Source organism: Rattus norvegicus, chromosome 8 (genome assembly GCF_036323735.1).
Source record: "Rattus norvegicus strain BN/NHsdMcwi chromosome 8, GRCr8, whole genome shotgun sequence".
Lineage (NCBI taxonomy): Eukaryota > Metazoa > Chordata > Mammalia > Rodentia > Muridae > Rattus > Rattus norvegicus.
The window spans coordinates 126774985-126793358 of record NC_086026.1 but is presented as its reverse complement, the minus strand read 5'-3'; the positions used below and the strand labels follow the sequence as shown (position 1 = coordinate 126793358).

The 18374-nt window shown below is 44.7% G+C and overlaps 1 protein-coding gene and 1 long non-coding RNA gene across 3 annotated transcripts in view; one reads left to right on the top strand and one right to left on the bottom strand.

Moving 5' to 3' along the window:
- Nucleotides 1–14735, bottom strand: part of LOC108351794 (uncharacterized) — a 14930-nt gene extending 195 nt beyond the window's left edge. Inside the window, exons 1-5 of the long non-coding RNA XR_001839565.3 lie at nt 14571–14735; nt 10254–10508; nt 10033–10116; nt 3765–7675; nt 1–1449 (exon numbers count right to left, since the gene is read on the bottom strand). The exon at nt 1–1449 is cut by the window's left edge and continues 195 nt beyond it. This is a non-coding gene — a long non-coding RNA (uncharacterized LOC108351794). The remainder of the gene's footprint in view (nt 1450–3764; nt 7676–10032; nt 10117–10253; nt 10509–14570) is intronic.
- Nucleotides 14736–14955: 220 nt separating this feature from the next.
- Cmc1 (C-x(9)-C motif containing 1) overlaps nt 14956–18374 on the top strand; it is a 100844-nt gene continuing 97425 nt past the window's right edge. For both annotated transcript variants that reach the window (XM_039081810.2, XM_039081809.2), the window contains exon 1: nt 14956–15124. In XM_039081810.2, the coding sequence (XP_038937738.1) occupies nt 14971–15124 (154 nt within the window). In that variant the 5' untranslated portion in view covers nt 14956–14970. The remainder of the gene's footprint in view (nt 15125–18374) is intronic.

Below are 18374 nucleotides of genomic sequence, written 5' to 3'. Positions count from 1 at the left end.
GACTGTGACAAGAGCCTGACGCTGTTGCTGAGAACGGGACTTGGGTCCTTTGCTAGGGTGTATGTACTCCTAACTGCTGAGCCCTCTCTCCAATTTCTACATTAGTTAGATAAGTATTCACCAGTTAAATGTGCCGAGAGGACAGAAACACTCTCTCTTGGCTCTGTGGAATACAGCACACTCAACTAGCTACACGGCGGTGTGTCGGATAAGCTGAATTTTCAGTTCAGTTTCATTCTAATTGACTTAAATATTAATTCGATATGTTGCAGTGGCTGATGGACAAGGCAACTGTGGACTGCAAAGCAGAGAAGCTAAAGCAAGGCTTCAGTCAAACCGTCTGGCATTTCTAGCAGAGCTATAGGTTTATTGTCTCTCCCCTCATAGACAATTAAATGAGACCAATTCTCCAGAAGCATCGCTCATGCCATCTGTGGGCCTGCGGACCCCAGCTGAGGAGTGAGACTACTATAAGGCTGGAATGTGAGGCAGTAGGACAGATCCGTAAGTTATCTTTTTATCTACCGTAAGAAAATACCCTTTTCTGGTTGGTGTGATAGCTATGGGAACCCTAGAGACACAGACCCTCCGTAAGGCTTTCCAATCCACAATCCACTTGTGGACAATCAAATTTTGAATATGAGGCAAACAAAAATTTAAAAGATTGGTTTTTAGTGTATCGCAAGTTCCTGGCGACGATGACTTCGGAGGGACTTGAATATAGTGCTTGTGTTAAGAATGAAAGTTTCAGGGCAGCTGAGAATATTATGGACTGCATTAACGTGAATTTCATTTCTAACTACCGTTCCTCCATGAAGCATCACTCATCGGGCTAAATAAAGGTTCATATTTAAATCCTGCAAAATGCAGGGGAAGCCTGGATTTCTCTATATGTTAGTTCATGGAAATCAAACACCTCTGAAACGTGGGTTCCCATTTACTGAAGGGCACTAGTGCCCTTAATAAGAGGGGGATTTCGTGCTTGAGGCAAACTGATTGACCTTGACAACAAGAGTGTTCACAAGAGCCTGGTGAATATTAATTTTTCCTCTTTCCTGCATTGGCTATAGCTGTTGACTAATTCACGCTGACACATGGTCAAATTAACGAGCACACTGGTAAGACTTTCCCACTGTTTGAATTACCCACCGTATTTTGAGACCTTGGTAGGTTATTATTGGCAAGCTGTCACCATCTCTTCAAAATCTTCCAGAATACCTTTCAATCCATCATGTGTGTCCACGCTCATGTCCTAAGTGTTTGCTTTAAAGTAGGCGCGTGCACTCCCAAAATCTTCCATTGGGGTCCCGGAGACTAGGTCAAGATGTGATCTGTATTATTATGCTCAAACTGGGCTAAACTGGTTTCAGCAGCGCTGGTACACGGCAGGCTTGATGCACCCAGAGTGTCATACTCAACTGAGTGCCACTTCCATCCCGTCCTTGCCATCTGTAGAATGACATCAAAGGGGAGAAGGCAGGAGCAGATGGCACTGTGGTTTATGAGAGCAAAAGTCACACCCACAGCGCGCCGCTGAGTGAGGAAAGTGAGGAGAGGCCCAGATAGAGAGCAGAAGGGAAGTAAAGCAGGGTTGTGCTAGCATTGTGACCTACTGAGCCTCCCTCCCTCCTGACAGGAACAGCGGGCCATATCATCATATCTACCCATTCCCAGCACAAGCTTTCAGTAGGGTCTTGTCATGGTTTGCAAGACTCCAACCTCCTTGGCCTTAGAAGATCTTTTCAGGTGGCTGGCACCCACACAGGTCCAGCCCCATTTTGCCTAGAACTTGAAGTAGGTGTAAGCAGAGGTCCAGATTAAGAGAAGGGTATATGAAAGGGCAAAGCCAGAGCTGCTGGAGATTTAAGGGCTGTAAATGTCACAAAGCAATAGCTTCTTCACTAGTGGAAAAATTAAGTGTCAGGTCTGGTGGCTTGGCTCAGTTGGTTAAGTGTCTGCTGTGCAGGCATGAAGATTTAATTTAGATCTCTGGCATCCATGTAAAGGTTAGGTACCAGGGCATGACTCTGTGATCCCAGCATGGGGGAGGTAGAGACAGATGAGGCTCCTTGGCTTCACAGGATGGTCAGACTAGTTGATCACTGAGAGATCCCATCTCAAATAGTAAGGTAGAGGAGAAACCTCAAAAGGCACCCAATGTTGACCTCAGGCTTTCACATATGCCTATACACACCCCACAACACACACACACACACACACACACACACACACACACACACACACACACACAAGGTGTACATTTTTACATACATATGCATATAACCACATGAACACACATGGGGTGGGGAAATTGGATTTTAAAGGGAAATCTCTGAAATGAAGTTAAGATAAAACTCTTCCTATCAATCTCTGTGTATCGCAGTAGAAATTTGGGGAAGTCATCCAGTCTTGGCAGCAACAGCAGAGAAGGCCAGAGCAACAGGTGCATCACTTCCTTCTAAGCCTTAAAAGGATTGCAGTTGTTTTACAAGTAGCCATCTTTCCTACTACAAGGAAGATCATTAACTTATGCACAGTGCCTAGGTTTTTCTCTGCCATAAAGATGAGTGAAATTCTTTCTTTGCAGGGGAAAATGGCTGAAAGTAGAAATCATCATGTTAAAATAAGTCAGCTAAAATGAACTCTCTATTTTAGCTAAGATGTACATTAGCTCTGCCAAAGAAGCTGAAGAAGGGGAGATAAAGGCCAGCAAGAATGTTCAGTGGTAAACACACAGGTGACCAAGCCTGATGATCTGGGTTTGTTTGATCTCTAGGTCCCACATGCCATCATGCCATAGAGAACTGAACCCTGAAAGTTGTCTCCTGACTCCCACATGAGTTCTACCCACCACACACACCAACTAATTACATACATGTAAAAAAATGTAAAGGCTATGTAAGTTAAAGGAAGACTATTACAGACATGGAAGATGCAATGGGAGAGAGACTGGAGATACGAGATGGTAACAGAAGAGTGATATTACACCTGGGTATAAAAGAAATGGTAACAGAAAGGTGACATTACACACAAGTATAAAAATGTCAATAAAAACTCAAACCTAGTGCTTTGTATCATATACACTAACAAAATGTTCTCTTATATTTTATCTTTTACTTTAAATTTCCATGTATGTGTGTCTGCATATATGTATGTACATCTCTGTGTAGATGCCTAAGGCAGAAGTTTGTTAAATTCCTTGTAGTTGGAGTTGCCAGCGGGTGGTTCTGAGCTTCCTGCCATGAGTACTGGGAACCAACATCTGGCCCTCCACAAGAACACTGAATGATCTCCACCCCCAAACCATCTTTCCAGTCCCAAAGTTGTCTATTAAAGATCTATTTTGAAGTATATGTAGGGGAAATAAAAATGATACCTAAGACTGACTTGAAAATAACCCGGGCTAATGATTAAGGATAAACTGTGGGGTGGCTGTACTTGAAATATGCTCAGATGTGTGATACTGATTATAGACACAGACTGATGGGCTCATGCGCTTACTACAGAATTCTCACTTTTCTAAGTTTTTAAAAATCCATGATAAACATGTGTCACCTCCCTGATTCCAGTCTAATATTAGCATCTTTATTCCTCTGAACCATTCCTGTCTTGGGTTATTTTGTAATTAAATCATGGGCTGAGAGTCCTTACAATTGAATCAAAAGGAGACACACGAGCAGCTTGTAGGGTAGGAAGCCACAACTGTATTCAACCTACATATCCCCTGACTTACAAATAATAACAGTACCATGCTACATAATTACCTGCGTCCTCGCTTTTGTTTGACTTCTGATGAAGCTGCGGATCGGCAACTGGCTGCCACTGGGATAATGGTGTGTGGTGATTGTCAAACATAATTAGAGCATCGCAGAGCACAAGAATAGACGTTGTCAGCAACCAGGGAATGCTGCACTGTTCTCCATCCAGGAAAAACCGGCGCCACGGGAGGACAGCAGATGCTACTGTTAACTCGGAGGAGTTTATAGAAACAGCAAGCGATCTCACCACACTGTCTGACCCTAACCCAGCCGTTGCCTGAACCTTACTACCTGCACTGTTCAGGGTTTCTTGCCGGAGTCCCCAGCCTCCAGACTCTCCCTCTCTCGATCTTCTAAGATTGGTCCGGCTCAGATGCTGCTCTTTGGCAGTTCCGTTTCCCTCACCTACTGGGCTCAACCTCAGTCCTTTCCCAGCATGCAATGCTTTCCACTGACCCTTCTTCTCCGCTTCTGACCTTCACCCCAGCTCCTTTTCTGAGTTACTGCCTAAGGTCTACTTAACACTTCTTGGACACACCCAGCTCCTCTTAAGAGTCCCCCGCCCCAGGCGAACTTACTACTCCTGACTTTTACTACCCACACTTATCACCTCCACAGCACCCCAGTTAATTGGAAAGATAAGTAAAAACTCGGAAATTGTGGGCTGAGTATAGTTCAGCGGATAGAGTGGTTAGCTGGCATGTACAAGGCCCTGGGTTCCATCCCCAGAAGCAGATAAGCAGGACACGGTGGCACACTCCTCTAGTGCTGGCACTCAGGACACAGAGCAGGGGGATCAGTGGAGAGTTTGGGGTCAGCCTAAGACAAATGATTGTTTCAATAATAGTAGTGGTAGCTTTCGGGTGACAGAGCCCCTCTGCATCCTGTTTATATTATAACCCCAGGGACTCACGCGAAAGCCCACAATGTTTATAGAAAATCTTTGCTGCCTTCACCTGAGACCAGTTTGTTTTCTCCTTAAGTTTGTATCCCCGTCCCATAATTACACCAGAAATCGCTTTTTTCATTTCCTCATTAGAAAGCATCTCTCATACAACAAAGTTTCCATATATAAGTTTCCTTTCAGGTAGAGTATTTGTGGACACTAAACACAATGGGACACCCTTAACAGGGGGTCCTCATTTGATTCTATTGTCATATCCATTGTGGTAAGTTAGGAAATCTGTGAAATAAATGGTTTTCATGGGAAGTTAAATCTAAGCACAAAAAGTGATCATGTAAAGTTGGACTTTTCAGATCACAGCCACTGGGCCAAATCTACCTTATGGATTATTTTTTAAATAAGTTTTTACTGAAGCACATTTCTAACTTCTTTACATATTATTTCTGGTTATCTTCATACTGTGAGGGCTCACACAGTCTCTGTCGCATTGTAGACAAGGTTTCATAACTATACATTAGTTTAAGACACTATTAAACACAGGGCGGTAAACCAGAAACAGCTCTTAAGGTAATAACTGATGAATAAAAGAAAACAAACACACACCCCAACTCTAGACTTCACTGCTATGAACAAGAATGCCTTTCCCAATGAACTTGTGCTTCTGGCTTCTAAGAGCAACAGGGTGGAGGGTGAGGGGCATTGTTCCATGCAGTCATTTTGGGATCTACATTTGAGAGGCTCTGCCGTTTCCTATACACGATTCCCACCGCATTTTACACGGATTATACACGGCAGGGGCAGTGGCAAGGGAAAGCTAAGAGAGCCAGGAGGATATGGTCCAGGGTGTTTATTAGTATTATCTCTGACTCCTTCCTGAAACAGCACGATGCTCTCAGGAAGGGAAGCAAGACACTGGCAGACTGCTGGCTGCCTGGCAGCACTTCTCCACAGAGCCAGGACACTGCTCACAGTGTAAGTATTTGAGGCAATCCCAGACCTGCCAAAAGCAAGCTTGTCAAAGGGACACATGTGAACGTGTTCTGTTGACAAAGGCAACCCCAGGCGACTCTCACAAAGAGCAGAAGACACCAGACATTAAGTGTTAACTGTATTTTATAGTTTCTTTTTATTAAACCATTCAGTTATTTTCTCAAAACTCCTCCATCTTGAATCCGTTACCACAGTACCCAAGGATACATAACAAACAAACAAACAAACAAACAAACAAACAAGTCTGTTGAAGACATCTGTGGTGAACATCTGCTGTGATGTTTAATTACACGTTAACAGAAACGCATTAATGACTTCAGCAGTCTTAAAAAACTGATCCGCATGAAATTGTGTTGATCATGTTGTATTATAAAGTTTTTGTCAAGAAGTGTGGGGGGGAGAAGTTTCCAACTATCACAGGAACTCTAGGTCCTAATTAAGCAATCAGATTCGACAAAGTGTGTATTAATGTAAGATCACATACCCTCGGGGTGCTGAAAAGTCTGTTCTCTGAAAGTCAATTACGGTTTGCAGTGTCACATCCTCACTATAAAATGTCCTGAATTGTAACTCAAAACTATCACTAGATGGAAGGACAGTGTCCCATCTTGAACTACAGATGTGAAGCAGTTGCTCTATACCTAGTGTTAAGATAATAGTTTTGACCGGTTTGATTTTTATGTAACAATGTAACTAATTTTTTAATATCCTCTCCTGTGGCACAAAACACCAGAAAATAGCACACATCAGCTAAATGCTAACATCTCAAGAGATGTACTATGTGGAAGAGAACAGCAGTATTCAACTGGAGCACTAGTGTGTGTGTGTGTGTGTGTGTGTGTGTGTGTGTGTGTGTGTGTATGGTGTGTGTGGTGTATGGGATGTGAGTATGTGTATGTGTATGTAGTGTGTCTATGTCTGTGTGGTGTGTGTGTAGTGTATTTCTGGTGTGGTGTGTATGTGTGTGTGTGTGGTGTGTATGGGATGCGAGTGTGTGTATGTGTTGTGTGTATGTCTGTGGTGTGTGTGTGTGTAGTATGTTTCTGGTATGGTGTGTATGTGTGTTTGCATGTGCATTTGTGTGGTGCGTGTGCATATGTCTGTGTGTGTGTGCATGTGTGTGTGTGTGTGTGTGTGTGTGTGTGTGTGTGTGGTGCAGGTAGGGGTATACTTGGCAATCCCAGTTACTGGATGGCACCACTGGGTCTTAGAAGCCAGTGCCAGGGAGACCAATTGTGCTGCAGTGTGTGGAATGGGTTGGAGTAATGAAGAACTGCTCAGAAGTTCACCAAGTTTTAGTGTCTCATCAGCCTCCCGGAGACTAAAACACCTTCACTATCTCAGCGAGAAGCTACTCTCTCATAAACGAACATGAAGAATCTTTTCCCAGTATTTTTCTTTGAACTTCATAAGTAGCTGCAGATGACTTTAAACTTCTGATTCTCCTGCCCCCACCTCCAGAGTGCTGCAAGTCCTGGTGTGCACCATGTACATGGTGCTGGGGATAAGTGAGGTTATAGTGGTGAAATGATTCTGGAAATACAGAACTAGTAAATGGCAGAGGGAATATTGGACCAAGTCAGCCTGGGCTTAGAGCTAGACTACTAGATGGACTGTCACCTGCTCTCAGGACAACCCAGGGAAGGTGCTAACTGTGTGTGCTCTCATTATCTCCAACACCACAAAGCCAGACTCCCAGCTTCAAGCGAGGGGAGGAACTACCTAAAAGGTGTTTCTCAAACGTTGATGGGCACTAGAGGTCAAAATAAAGGCAGACCCTGACTCAGTAGGTTAGCACTGATCTACAGACCATTTCTTAAGAAAGTAAAGACGTGGGAAGGGAGGGCAGGGATGACTCTTGAAGTCAGAGCATTTGTGATATCAGTGTGAGGGCTGGAGTCCAGAAACTTAGAACATATGTGTAGCGGTGCCCATTTAAATACTCAGGTTGGGGGCTGGGGATTTAGCTCAGTGGTAGAGCGCTTGCCTAGCAAGCACAAGGCCCTGGGTTCAGTCCCCAGCTCTGAAAAAAAAGAAAAAAAAATACTCAGGTTGATCCCAGAGACAGCAATGTTCCTTGCTACATGCCCCAGTGTTCTGGGTTCTCAAATGAAATATACACACATTTGGCCTTCATATTTTGATGTGTCTTAAGCAGCTCAATGGCTGGGCCACTTCCTAACCTCCACGTGGCTAACCCACCTCCCTCTGATGGGAACGGCAGCCTAACTGTAATGCCAGCCCTCGGAAGGCAGATTCCTAGGGCAAGCTGGCCGCACAGACTAGCAAACTCTAGGTTCAAGTGAGAGATCCTACTCAGTGTATAAGAGAGTGGTTGAAGGGGTTGGGGATTTAGCTCAGTGGTAGAGCACTTGCCTAGCAAGCACAAGGCCCTGAGTTCAGTCCTCAGCCCCGGAAAAAAAAAAAAAAGACAAAAAAGAGAGTGGTTGAAAAGGTCACATAATGTCAACCATTAGCCTACACAAACACACACACACTCACACAGACACACACACACTCACACACACAGACACACAGACACACAAACACACACATACTCACACACACACAGACACACACACACGTGCATGCATGCACCCACACATGCACATGCACACACACATACATGCAGAGAGAGAGAGAGAGAGAGAGAGAAGAGAGAAAGGCAAAGATCTAAAGATAAATTTCAAATCTAAGTGTATCCATGGTATAGAAAATTGTTCATTTTCATGGAATTAAGTGACTTGGGAATGCAAGTAGGAAAGGTGGATGCAACTTTCCTACTTTGTTATAAATGAAGAACTCAGTTACCATGGTATAAAAGAAAAATAAACACTATAAAGATAAATGAGAGCTAGGAAAACACCTACAGGATAAGAGAAGGCTCAGGGAGCAAGGGGAGGGGCTGCTGTTCTCCAAGGCCTGATGAGTTTGTTTTCTCAGTCACTATCAGGTGACCACGCACGACTGCAACTCCAGTTCCAGGGGATCTGCTGCCCTCTTCTGGCCTCTAAGGGCACCTACACACTAATGTGCACATACAGTCAGTCTCCCTCTTCCCTCTTCTTCCGTCTTCTTCCCCTCTTCCCTCTTCCCTCTTTCCTATCCCTCTCTCCCCCGCCCTTTGTTTCTCTCCCTTTCTCTGTATCTCTGTGTGTGTCTCTCCCCCTCCCCATCTCTGTCTCATGCATGCACATACATATGCACACACACACACACACACACACACATACACACACACACACACAAATCTCTGAAAATGAGCTGTTAGTAAACATAATATATAGTTCTTGTGTGCATGGTCTTAAAAACAAATAGGAAATACTTCACAGGAAATCTATACTCACATACTAACCTTATATACCATATAATAATAGAACATGAAATACTGCAAGTCAAATATAAAATTATTGAGCATTATTTAACGACAGCATACTGAAACTGAGATAACATAATTTCTATCCCTGTGTTCTACCTAAAACATTAAATATAACTCTCTCTCTTTCTCTCTCTCTCTCTGTCTCTCTCTCTCTCTGTCTCTCTCTCTCTCTCTCTCTCTCTCTCTGTGTGTGTGTGTGTGTGTGTGTGTGTGTGTGTACTAAAATCTAATTAGGCTGTGGAGAAATACACATAGGTATGGCTTCGAGGTTGTGGTATAAACAAATCTGATTACCTGGTGGGATAATCTGAAAACTTTCTTTACAAATTACTAAAACTTTCATGGTGTGTGACCAAGCACTCCCTTACCCAAGGCTCCTACTGTACCGACTTCTTCTCCCACTGTGAAAGTAAAAAGGCAAGTTCACATGCACAGGCAAATTCTGTGACCCCTGCATAGCCAGCAGCCTTAGTGATTAATTATGTCTCAGAGCCAACCCTTCATATTGTACTCATGCTGTAACGGACTCAGAGATATGAATAAAACACCTTCGTTTTCAGGTATTGCCTTTTGAATTAGCATTGAGAGAGAATGCCTTGGAAAGAGAGATCTTTCTCATTTTTGTGGCACGCAGCCCTTGCACAGGAGGACGGAGTTTCTGTGGCCTGCCTTGTTAAAACTCTTCTGGCGCCGTCTGATGCACACTTATTTATGGATTGGAGACTAAAAGCTCTTTTTTTTTCTTTGCCAGTTTCCCTCACAAGCACTTATCTCGACATCCTCATTAGGTGGTTTTTTCTCTTTTCTTTTTGTTGAGGCCTGGCCATGCCCTTGGTACACTCTTTTGTTCCTTGTTGCAAAAGGAATGGTTTTAAAGGCTCCCTCTCTACCAAGCCCACCTCTTTTTCCTTTTTTTTCTCCCTTTTTTTATATTCCTTTTGTAATTAGCCTTATTTGAGGACCAGAAAAAGCAAAAGACTGGAAAGAAATACAAAACCTACCGAACAAAAGATGCGATGTTCTTTCCCCCAGCCATATGCTGCGGAGCCCGCGTACAACCTGGGTCAGATGACTTGCATATATGCCTTTAAAATGAAAGGAGAAGTGGAGAGAGAAAAAAGAAATAAAGAACTAAAGAAAAAGCCCAACTTACTCAGCAGCTGCATTGGTATAAACAGGCTCTGAGTAAATGTCACAGTCAAAGGAGAATAATACATCCTACCTTCCTTCAAAAGTAATTCACATCGAAACCAAAGAACGTGAGGAGACTGCTGATGACAATGCTCGCAGGATAGCCATTCAAACCAGCTCAATGTGCGTTTGCTGGAACGAGAGCAACACTTTCTCTTTTTTTTCTTTTCCTTTTTTCAGGCTCATGCTCTGTCACCCTAGTTACAGACAGTTAGGACAGTTCCATAGTTTCCTCCCAAAATGGTTCATTAGGGACAGAGAAGATGGCCTGGTTCTCCATCTTGTCCTGCAAACATGAGGACCCCAGTTAAAAAGCAGAGTTCGTATGACAGGGTGTGGTGGTGTGCACGCGTGATCTCAGACTAGGGAAATGGAGACAAATGCACCAGACCAGAAGCTTGCAGGCCAGCCAACCCAGCCAGCCCAACCTCTGTCGGCCAGTGCTATGACAGTGAGAGGTAGGAGGCCTTATCTCAAAACAAAATAAAACACAACCAAAAACAACAGACAAGCAAACAATGTGGAAGATGTGTTGAGGAAAAACACCTGAGGCTGAACTTTGGCATGTGCGTGTGCACACCCACACACATGCACACATATGCACTCATTCTCGAACACATTCGAACAGCCCCACACACACGCATGCATAGACACACACGCGCACACACACGGGCACACACACACATACATGCATAGACACACACGTGCACACACACGGGCACACACACACACATACATGCAAGTTCGTCGCAGGGATTCTGACACAGTGTGGAGAAGGTTTATGAAAACTAGCAAGGGCTGGGTAGTCAGTACTGCTGGCTGGCCGAGGCTTGCAGAGGCAAAAGAAAGAAACCAGGTGTCAAATCTAGAGCTGAAGCAATCTGAGAGGACTATGGCTATGGCTTCTGTAAGCCACACAACTAGGAAATAGAGGGTCAGATCAGCAATACCCAACCCTTCTTTCTGCCTCTCCCTGCTCCTCTGTAGAGCTGTTGGGTTAGAAAACACTCACTAGAAACTCAGGAGTGAGGACAGCTGTGCCACTCCCCCAGAACAGCCTTCCAGGAACAAGGCAATGAGGAGGAACAAGTGGGCATTTTCTTTTCTTTTTTGAAGTAGCAGAGAAGCACCCCCTTCTCTCCCTATTTTTGTCCATAGATCAGGTCATCTCTTCCCCTTAAGTTTTCTTCCCTTTGTATGCACAATCAATGCAGGAATTCTTTCAGGAAGCAATTGTGGTTGGGGTCCTCTTCATGAGTCCATCAAGAAAAGTATTTATGTTTACGTTCTTGCTCACCCTGGGTAGAGAGGGGTGAATAAGTGGACCCACTGAACTCAGCAAGCATTTGAGTAGTTACTCCAGGCAACCCTGCCCACGCACCACTGGAATCCCAAGCTGGATCAAGTAGACATCCAGTTGTTAGCATATATCTCTGCTTTTCCTCCGATGTCCATGGTCAGCCACAGCATTGGGCACAGGACTAGTGTTTGCCAATCAACATGCCCCTCCCCCTTACCAAGGCTGTAGGCTTATGACCAATTACCCAAGGTAAACCCATTTGTGTTTCCTTTGCAGCTTCATACTCATGTTTATTGCTAAGGATAAGGTGTAATTTCAAAAGTATAAAGGGCATATTTTTCACTTAAATGTTTCCTTCATTATCAAACACAATTTGGGAAAGAGCTGAGCTGAGAGGTGAGGAGACAGGGAGGGTCTGGCCTGACCATGCTGACCGCCTCCGCCTTCTGTATGGACTGAGAGACTGACTCATCTCACTTGGCAGGAGCTCTGACTGAAGCCTTTGCACCTGGATGAGCCTCAACTACCACAATAGAGAAGTTCCTCAGTGACAGGTGTGTGGACCCAAACACAAAATACAAAGTAATACATTTTAAGTGAAAGTGCTATGTGATGTTGCTGTTTCAAGAATATTTTCTAAATCCCCCGTGTGTGTGTGTGTGTGTGTGTGTGTGTGTGTGTGTGTGTGTGTCCATGCCTGTGTGTCTGAAGTGCATATGCCTTTTTGTGAGTGACCACCTGAGCACTGGAAGTGAAGGCAATCTCAGGTGTCAGTACCTGCGTTCCAGCCTCCTGGAGACAGGGCTCCTTGTTGCCCACAGCTGTGTCTGCTGGAGTAGGGCACGCGTGAGCATCTGTAGTCCCTGCATTCTTCCGACTACAGTAGCACCGGCATCATAGATGCATGCTACCTGATCTGGCTTTACATGGCTGCTGGGAATCCAAACTAAGGACTCCCATGCTTGCAAGTACCTTACCCACTGACCCATCTCCTCAGCCCTAAACGAATTTTTTAAAATAAGCACACACACACACACACACACACACACACACACACACAAACACACACACACATACACACACAGAGAGTTATAGGCATCCTTGTGTGATTTAAAAGAAAATCTGTTCTGTGTGTGGATTCTCCTTCCTCCCTCCACTCCTCCATCTCTAACCCTGTCTTCCAATCCCACCCCAGAGCCTCCACTCTGCTTCCCTGTCTCATGTGTCCTGCTGTCCTTCCCCTCCCTCCTCAATGTCTCTTCTCCCCCCTGCTGCTGGTCTCCTTTCCAACAGTCTATGCCTACTTACATGCTTCCTGGTCCCATCTATCTCCTGACAATTTTGCACAAAGAACGTAGAGCTGAGGGGAGCAAGGTCTACTTTCAGAAGTCCAAATGCAAACAGTGAAAGCAGTTAAGACGGCATCCGTGTGGACCTCTAAATCTGAGACTGTATCGTGGGATGTTGATCTTCAGAAGCCCAGGTGTAAGCGGAGGTGGATTGTCGGCGTGTTTGAGAGATGGCTCAGCAGTTACGAGTGCTCATGGCACTTGCTCAGGACGTCTGGCACTGCAGCAGGTGCTTCCTGACTGCTTCTGACCCTAGTTCTAGGCCATCCCATGCCCTTTTCTGGCTGCTATGCCATGCTAGTGCCTGTTTCCCACACAAAGTAATATGGGAATCACATACACACACATACACACACATACACACACATGCACACCCACACACATACACACATACACACATACATACATACATACACATACACACATGCACACACACATACATGCACATACACACACATGCACACACATACACACACATACATGCACACACACATACACACATACATACACGCACACACATACACACACATACATACACGCACACACATACACACACATGCACACCCACACACATACACACATACACACATACACACATACATACATACATACACATACACACATGCACACACGCATACATGCACATACACACATACACACACATGCACATACACATACACACACATACATGCACACCCACACACACACATACATACACGCATACACATACACACACATGCACACCCCCCCATACCCACACACATACACACAAATACACATAAATACATACACACATACACATACACACATACACACTCACACATATACATGCACATACACACACATACACACACATGCACACACATACATACACACACATACACACACACATACACACATAAATAAAAACAATAAAGCTTAAAGATAAAAGACGTGTGTGTCATATTTCAGAGACAAAGAGGCAGGGAATATGTGTGGTTTTTTCTTTTTTCTTTTTTTCTTTCTTTTTTTTTTTTTTTTCGGAGCTGGGGACCGAACCCAGGGCCTTGCGCTTGCTAGGCAAGCGCTCTACCACTGAGCTAAATCCCTAACCCGGAACATGTGTTCTACTACTAGTGAGAGCACTAACATCCAAACAATAGAAACAGCTCTGAGAATAACAGAAAATATTCAGCAACGGTTGCCTCTTGGCGATAGCCTCATGGGTCATTATTTCCTGATTTTTGAAATTTTCTTCGCACTGTATTTTGCTCCTAAGAGGAATAAACTTTATCAGAAGGTACTGAGAATGGAGAGGACTGTCACAAATGGTGGAGAGTGTCTCTGAAATATTTAAGGCCTGATTTAGCTTATATGGGCATTTATAGGTTCTTAAGCACACAGCTAAGTCCACAGCTGATGTCTGTCTGCTTATGCTCTTGCAGCTAAGTCCACGGCTCACATCCACTTAGGCCCTTGCAGCTTGAGGCCCCAGGCACACACAATATTCACGCCAGAGAACTTCTTCCAACACTTCCCCGATGCTCTAGAAAATTAGGTCTCAGGGTTTTTAGATTTTTATTGTTTTACCAGAGGACTCGAAATTCATGAAACACAAACTAACAAACACATTGTCTTAGTTAGGGTTTTTCTGCTGTGAGCAGACACCATGCCTGAGGCAACTCTTTTAATGGACAACCTTTAGTTGGGGCTGGCTTACAGGTTCAGAGGTTCAGTCCACTATCATCAAGGCAGGAGCAGGGCAGCATCCAGGCAGGCATTGGGCTGGAGGAGCTGAGAGTTCTGCGTCTTCATCTGAAAGCTGCTAGCGGAAGACTGGCTTCCAGGCAACTAGGATGAGGGTCTTATAGCCCACAACCACAGTGACGCACCTACTCCAACAAGGCCACACCTCCTCCAGCAAAGCCACACCCATGCCAACAAGGCCACACCCACTCCAACAAGGTGACACCGCCTCCAACAAAGCCACACCCATGCCAACAAGGCCACACCCTCTAATAAGGCCACACCCACCCCAAAAGGGCCACACCCACTCAAACAAAGCCACACCTTCTAATAGTGCCCCTCTCTTGGCAGAGCACCCTTGTTCATGTAGGAAAATGAGTGGCCCATGGCTAGTGCTGGGAATTGTCCATCAACCTCGGCGCTGTCGGGCCAGCTTGCTTTGGGGATCCTGTCTCCCACCTTCCAGTGCTGGAATTAACAGCCTTTATGAGTACTGGGGATCTGAATCCAGCGCTGCACACCCATCCGGTAAGCACTTTAAGCACTAAGCCATCTTCCCAACCCTCAAGCCAAAGATACGCTAACGGACGTGACTTACTGTCATCCTTCAGTTTCGAGTCCCAGATGACAGGGCCCTGGCATCTGCGCCCGGCTAGCTTTACTTTTCCTCAACAAGAATCTCACAGATCCATGGAGACTTCATCACCTTTCTGTGGCTGGTGGGTCTAAGAAAGGAAGGAGGTAGATTTTGAAGCCCCTAGGTTGAGAAATTTAAAACTGATTTTACCTGAAATCAGAAAACATACTTTAGGGTTTTCTATTTTTCCTTGGATGCTGCTGTTTCCCTGCCTGAGTCCTTACGGCTCTACAGTGAGATGTGTTCCTCTACACATATGGTTTACAAAGCCACGTGAGCACATATTGGTTGGTTTTTAGATAGTAAGTGCTAATGTACACGTGTGCATAAACTTGTTTTTGGTAAGACATACAGTTTAGTCATTTCAGATTAGGAATGGAAAGAATAATTTATGCTATTAAAATTTTATGATAATTTTAAGAAGTATACTAGTATAGTACAGTATAGTATAGCATAGTAAGATGGACAGAGTGGGAAAAAACAAAATCAGTGGAAGATTGGCATCCAGAACAAACCTTCGTTATGCTTGAGGCTTGCAGCCTTTTGAGTAAAGAGAGAAAGGAAGTTTTTTAATACTTTGGGGAAACTGTTTATCTGATTTGAAAAAATAACACTATCGTTACTTTATACTATCCACAAATCAGGTTGAAGATAAATTTATATACAATTTTTTTCGGTACATGATCTAAAAGACAATATAGTAAAAGTAGTTTTATAATCTTATTTCAGAGAAAATCACTACAAAGCTTGCCTTCCCTTCAAAAGGAAAGTGCGTAAGTTCTGTGGTTTGGTTGCCTTTGTACACTGACAGACATAAACAACAGCGTGGGGTTTAATCAGCAGGAGATGTAAATGCTTTGGACTTGGCACAGCGAAAGGGCTCATGTCCTGAGTGCACATGTGAGACAAACAGCGCTATTAAAAATTGTCAGAATGAGATGAGGTTAGGTGTGGATTTCAAGTCGAGAGTCTCGATGGCATTAAGCAAGGACTTAGGGGACAGGAACTGGGGTGCACTGTGATCCTAGGACTTGGGAAATGGAAGCAAAGGGTTCAGAGTTCAAGGCCAGCCTGGGCTACATAAGGCCTTGTCTCAGGAAATCAGGAGAAAGAGAGAGAGAGAGAGAGAGAGAGAGAGAGAGAGAGAGAGAGAGAGAGAGAGAGAGAAGCAAAGCAGCAACATAGTCAACAAATTTAGAAACTTAACAGAGAGAAGTAGCAAGGATATACAGGAATAAGATATTTAATTAATAGCATAACTTTATTAATTTTTCTTTTGGGGGGCAGGGGTAGGGTTGGTTTTTCGGTTAGGGTTTCATTTAGCCCAGGCTAAACGCAGTAGAGGACCTATCTGCAAGAGAAATACTTGCTTTCAAAGCTGAACCATCTCTCCAGCCCGGGCAGTCAGAGTCCTCACACTGCAGACAGCTTGCAAGAAAGAGTTCTAAGACACCTAATCCTACCCCAAATGAAAGCCAGGCGCTGTGGTGTGAAGCTGCGAGCCCAGCGCTGGGACTGGGGGAGAGACTCGCGGATCCCTGCCACTGCGCTCCTCCTACCTGTACAGGATTCACAAAACGTAATTGTGTGTTTGCCTGCCCGTGTACAGAGCAAAATACAGCTAAGGTCTGAGATGCTCTGGGAGGGAGGTCCCACTCTTGACTCTCTACACTCTCAGCTACCACTGTCGGGGGTGGCCTCTGCAGGGCAGGTCCGAAATGAACAAGGCTGCTCCTTCCCGAGGTATGTTTGCTTGACTTGGATTATACTTGTTGTGATTAGTACTTGTTTTTCCTGCGGTGTTTTAAAAAGGAAGAATAAATAAATCTCCCTGGGTCAGCAAGATGGCTTAGTTGGTGAAGGTGCTAGCCTGAGTTTAATTACTAGAGCCACAGGGTAGGAGAGAACAGATTCTGGCAGGTTGTCCTCTGACCTCTACACGGCAATGTACTCCCCACCCCCGCCAAACACACACACGCACACACGCGCGCGCGCACACACACACACGCACACACACATGCACACACGCGCGCACACGCACGCACGCACGCACGCACACACACATGCACACACGCAAACACAAATTTCCTTACACACATAATAAATAGATAAAACATAATACATTTAAGAAATATATCTGCTTTGGTTCATAGTGAAGGGTTATAGGAAAGGGACAGTATATGACAATGGTCTGTCAGGACAGCACAGTAAATAAAGGTCATGCATGCTATCACTGCATCACGACTTTATTGCATCATGGCTTTATGACATGACGACTTTACGACAGTTCGACTTTATGTCAGCATGGCTTTACGGCATGACTTTACGACGCATGGCAGGCTCATGGAAGGTTGGCCTAGTTCAGTGATTTTTTTTTTTTTGATGGTTTTAAGGCCTGAAGATTGATTTTTCATAATTTTCTTCCTTTTCTGAGGCGAACTGGCCCAAGTCCCAGTGCCATTTGGGTATAACAAAAGCTTGATCGTTTGTACACATATAAAAATATTGTCCAGGAGGGCATTTCTCGTCCCGTGTTGTCTGCTACCCTGGATAATAAGTTTCCTCTTCAGGGCTCAGTGATGACAGAGGGCATGCTTGTACATGCTAAGCCAGGGCTAGACATGTCATGAAAGAGCGCTTGTACATGCTAAGCCCTGGGTTAGGCATGTCACTTGCGACAGAAAGAGCGCTTATAACATCCTAAGCCCTGGGCTAGGCGTGTCTCCCGCACAACAGGCCTATTGTCTTCATCTTGCTGTCAAGGAAACTGCTTATCTGTATTATGTAACCGCTGCCTGTCTAACACCTCTGGGGGAATGGTGAGAAGGCAAGCACACAGGCACACAAACAGAAAGTGGACCAGGTGGTTGCGGCTCTCCGCTGAAGAAACTAGAGCAACTCCGGAGCTCAGCATGCTTACTGGATACAGTTGAAGAGGTCAGCTCTATCGTGTTAGAGCGGAACAAGGAGATAGGGTTATTGCATACAGAGAGACAATCAGGCAGGCTTTGTGGTATGGAGGTGTATTGAGGAGATGTGCTTAGCTAAGGTCTCTACAGGAGTAGTCTTCAGGGAGTGTGTCATTTTCCCATGGATCTGAGGCTAGGGTTGTGGGCATGGCCATGCCCACATCAACAACGC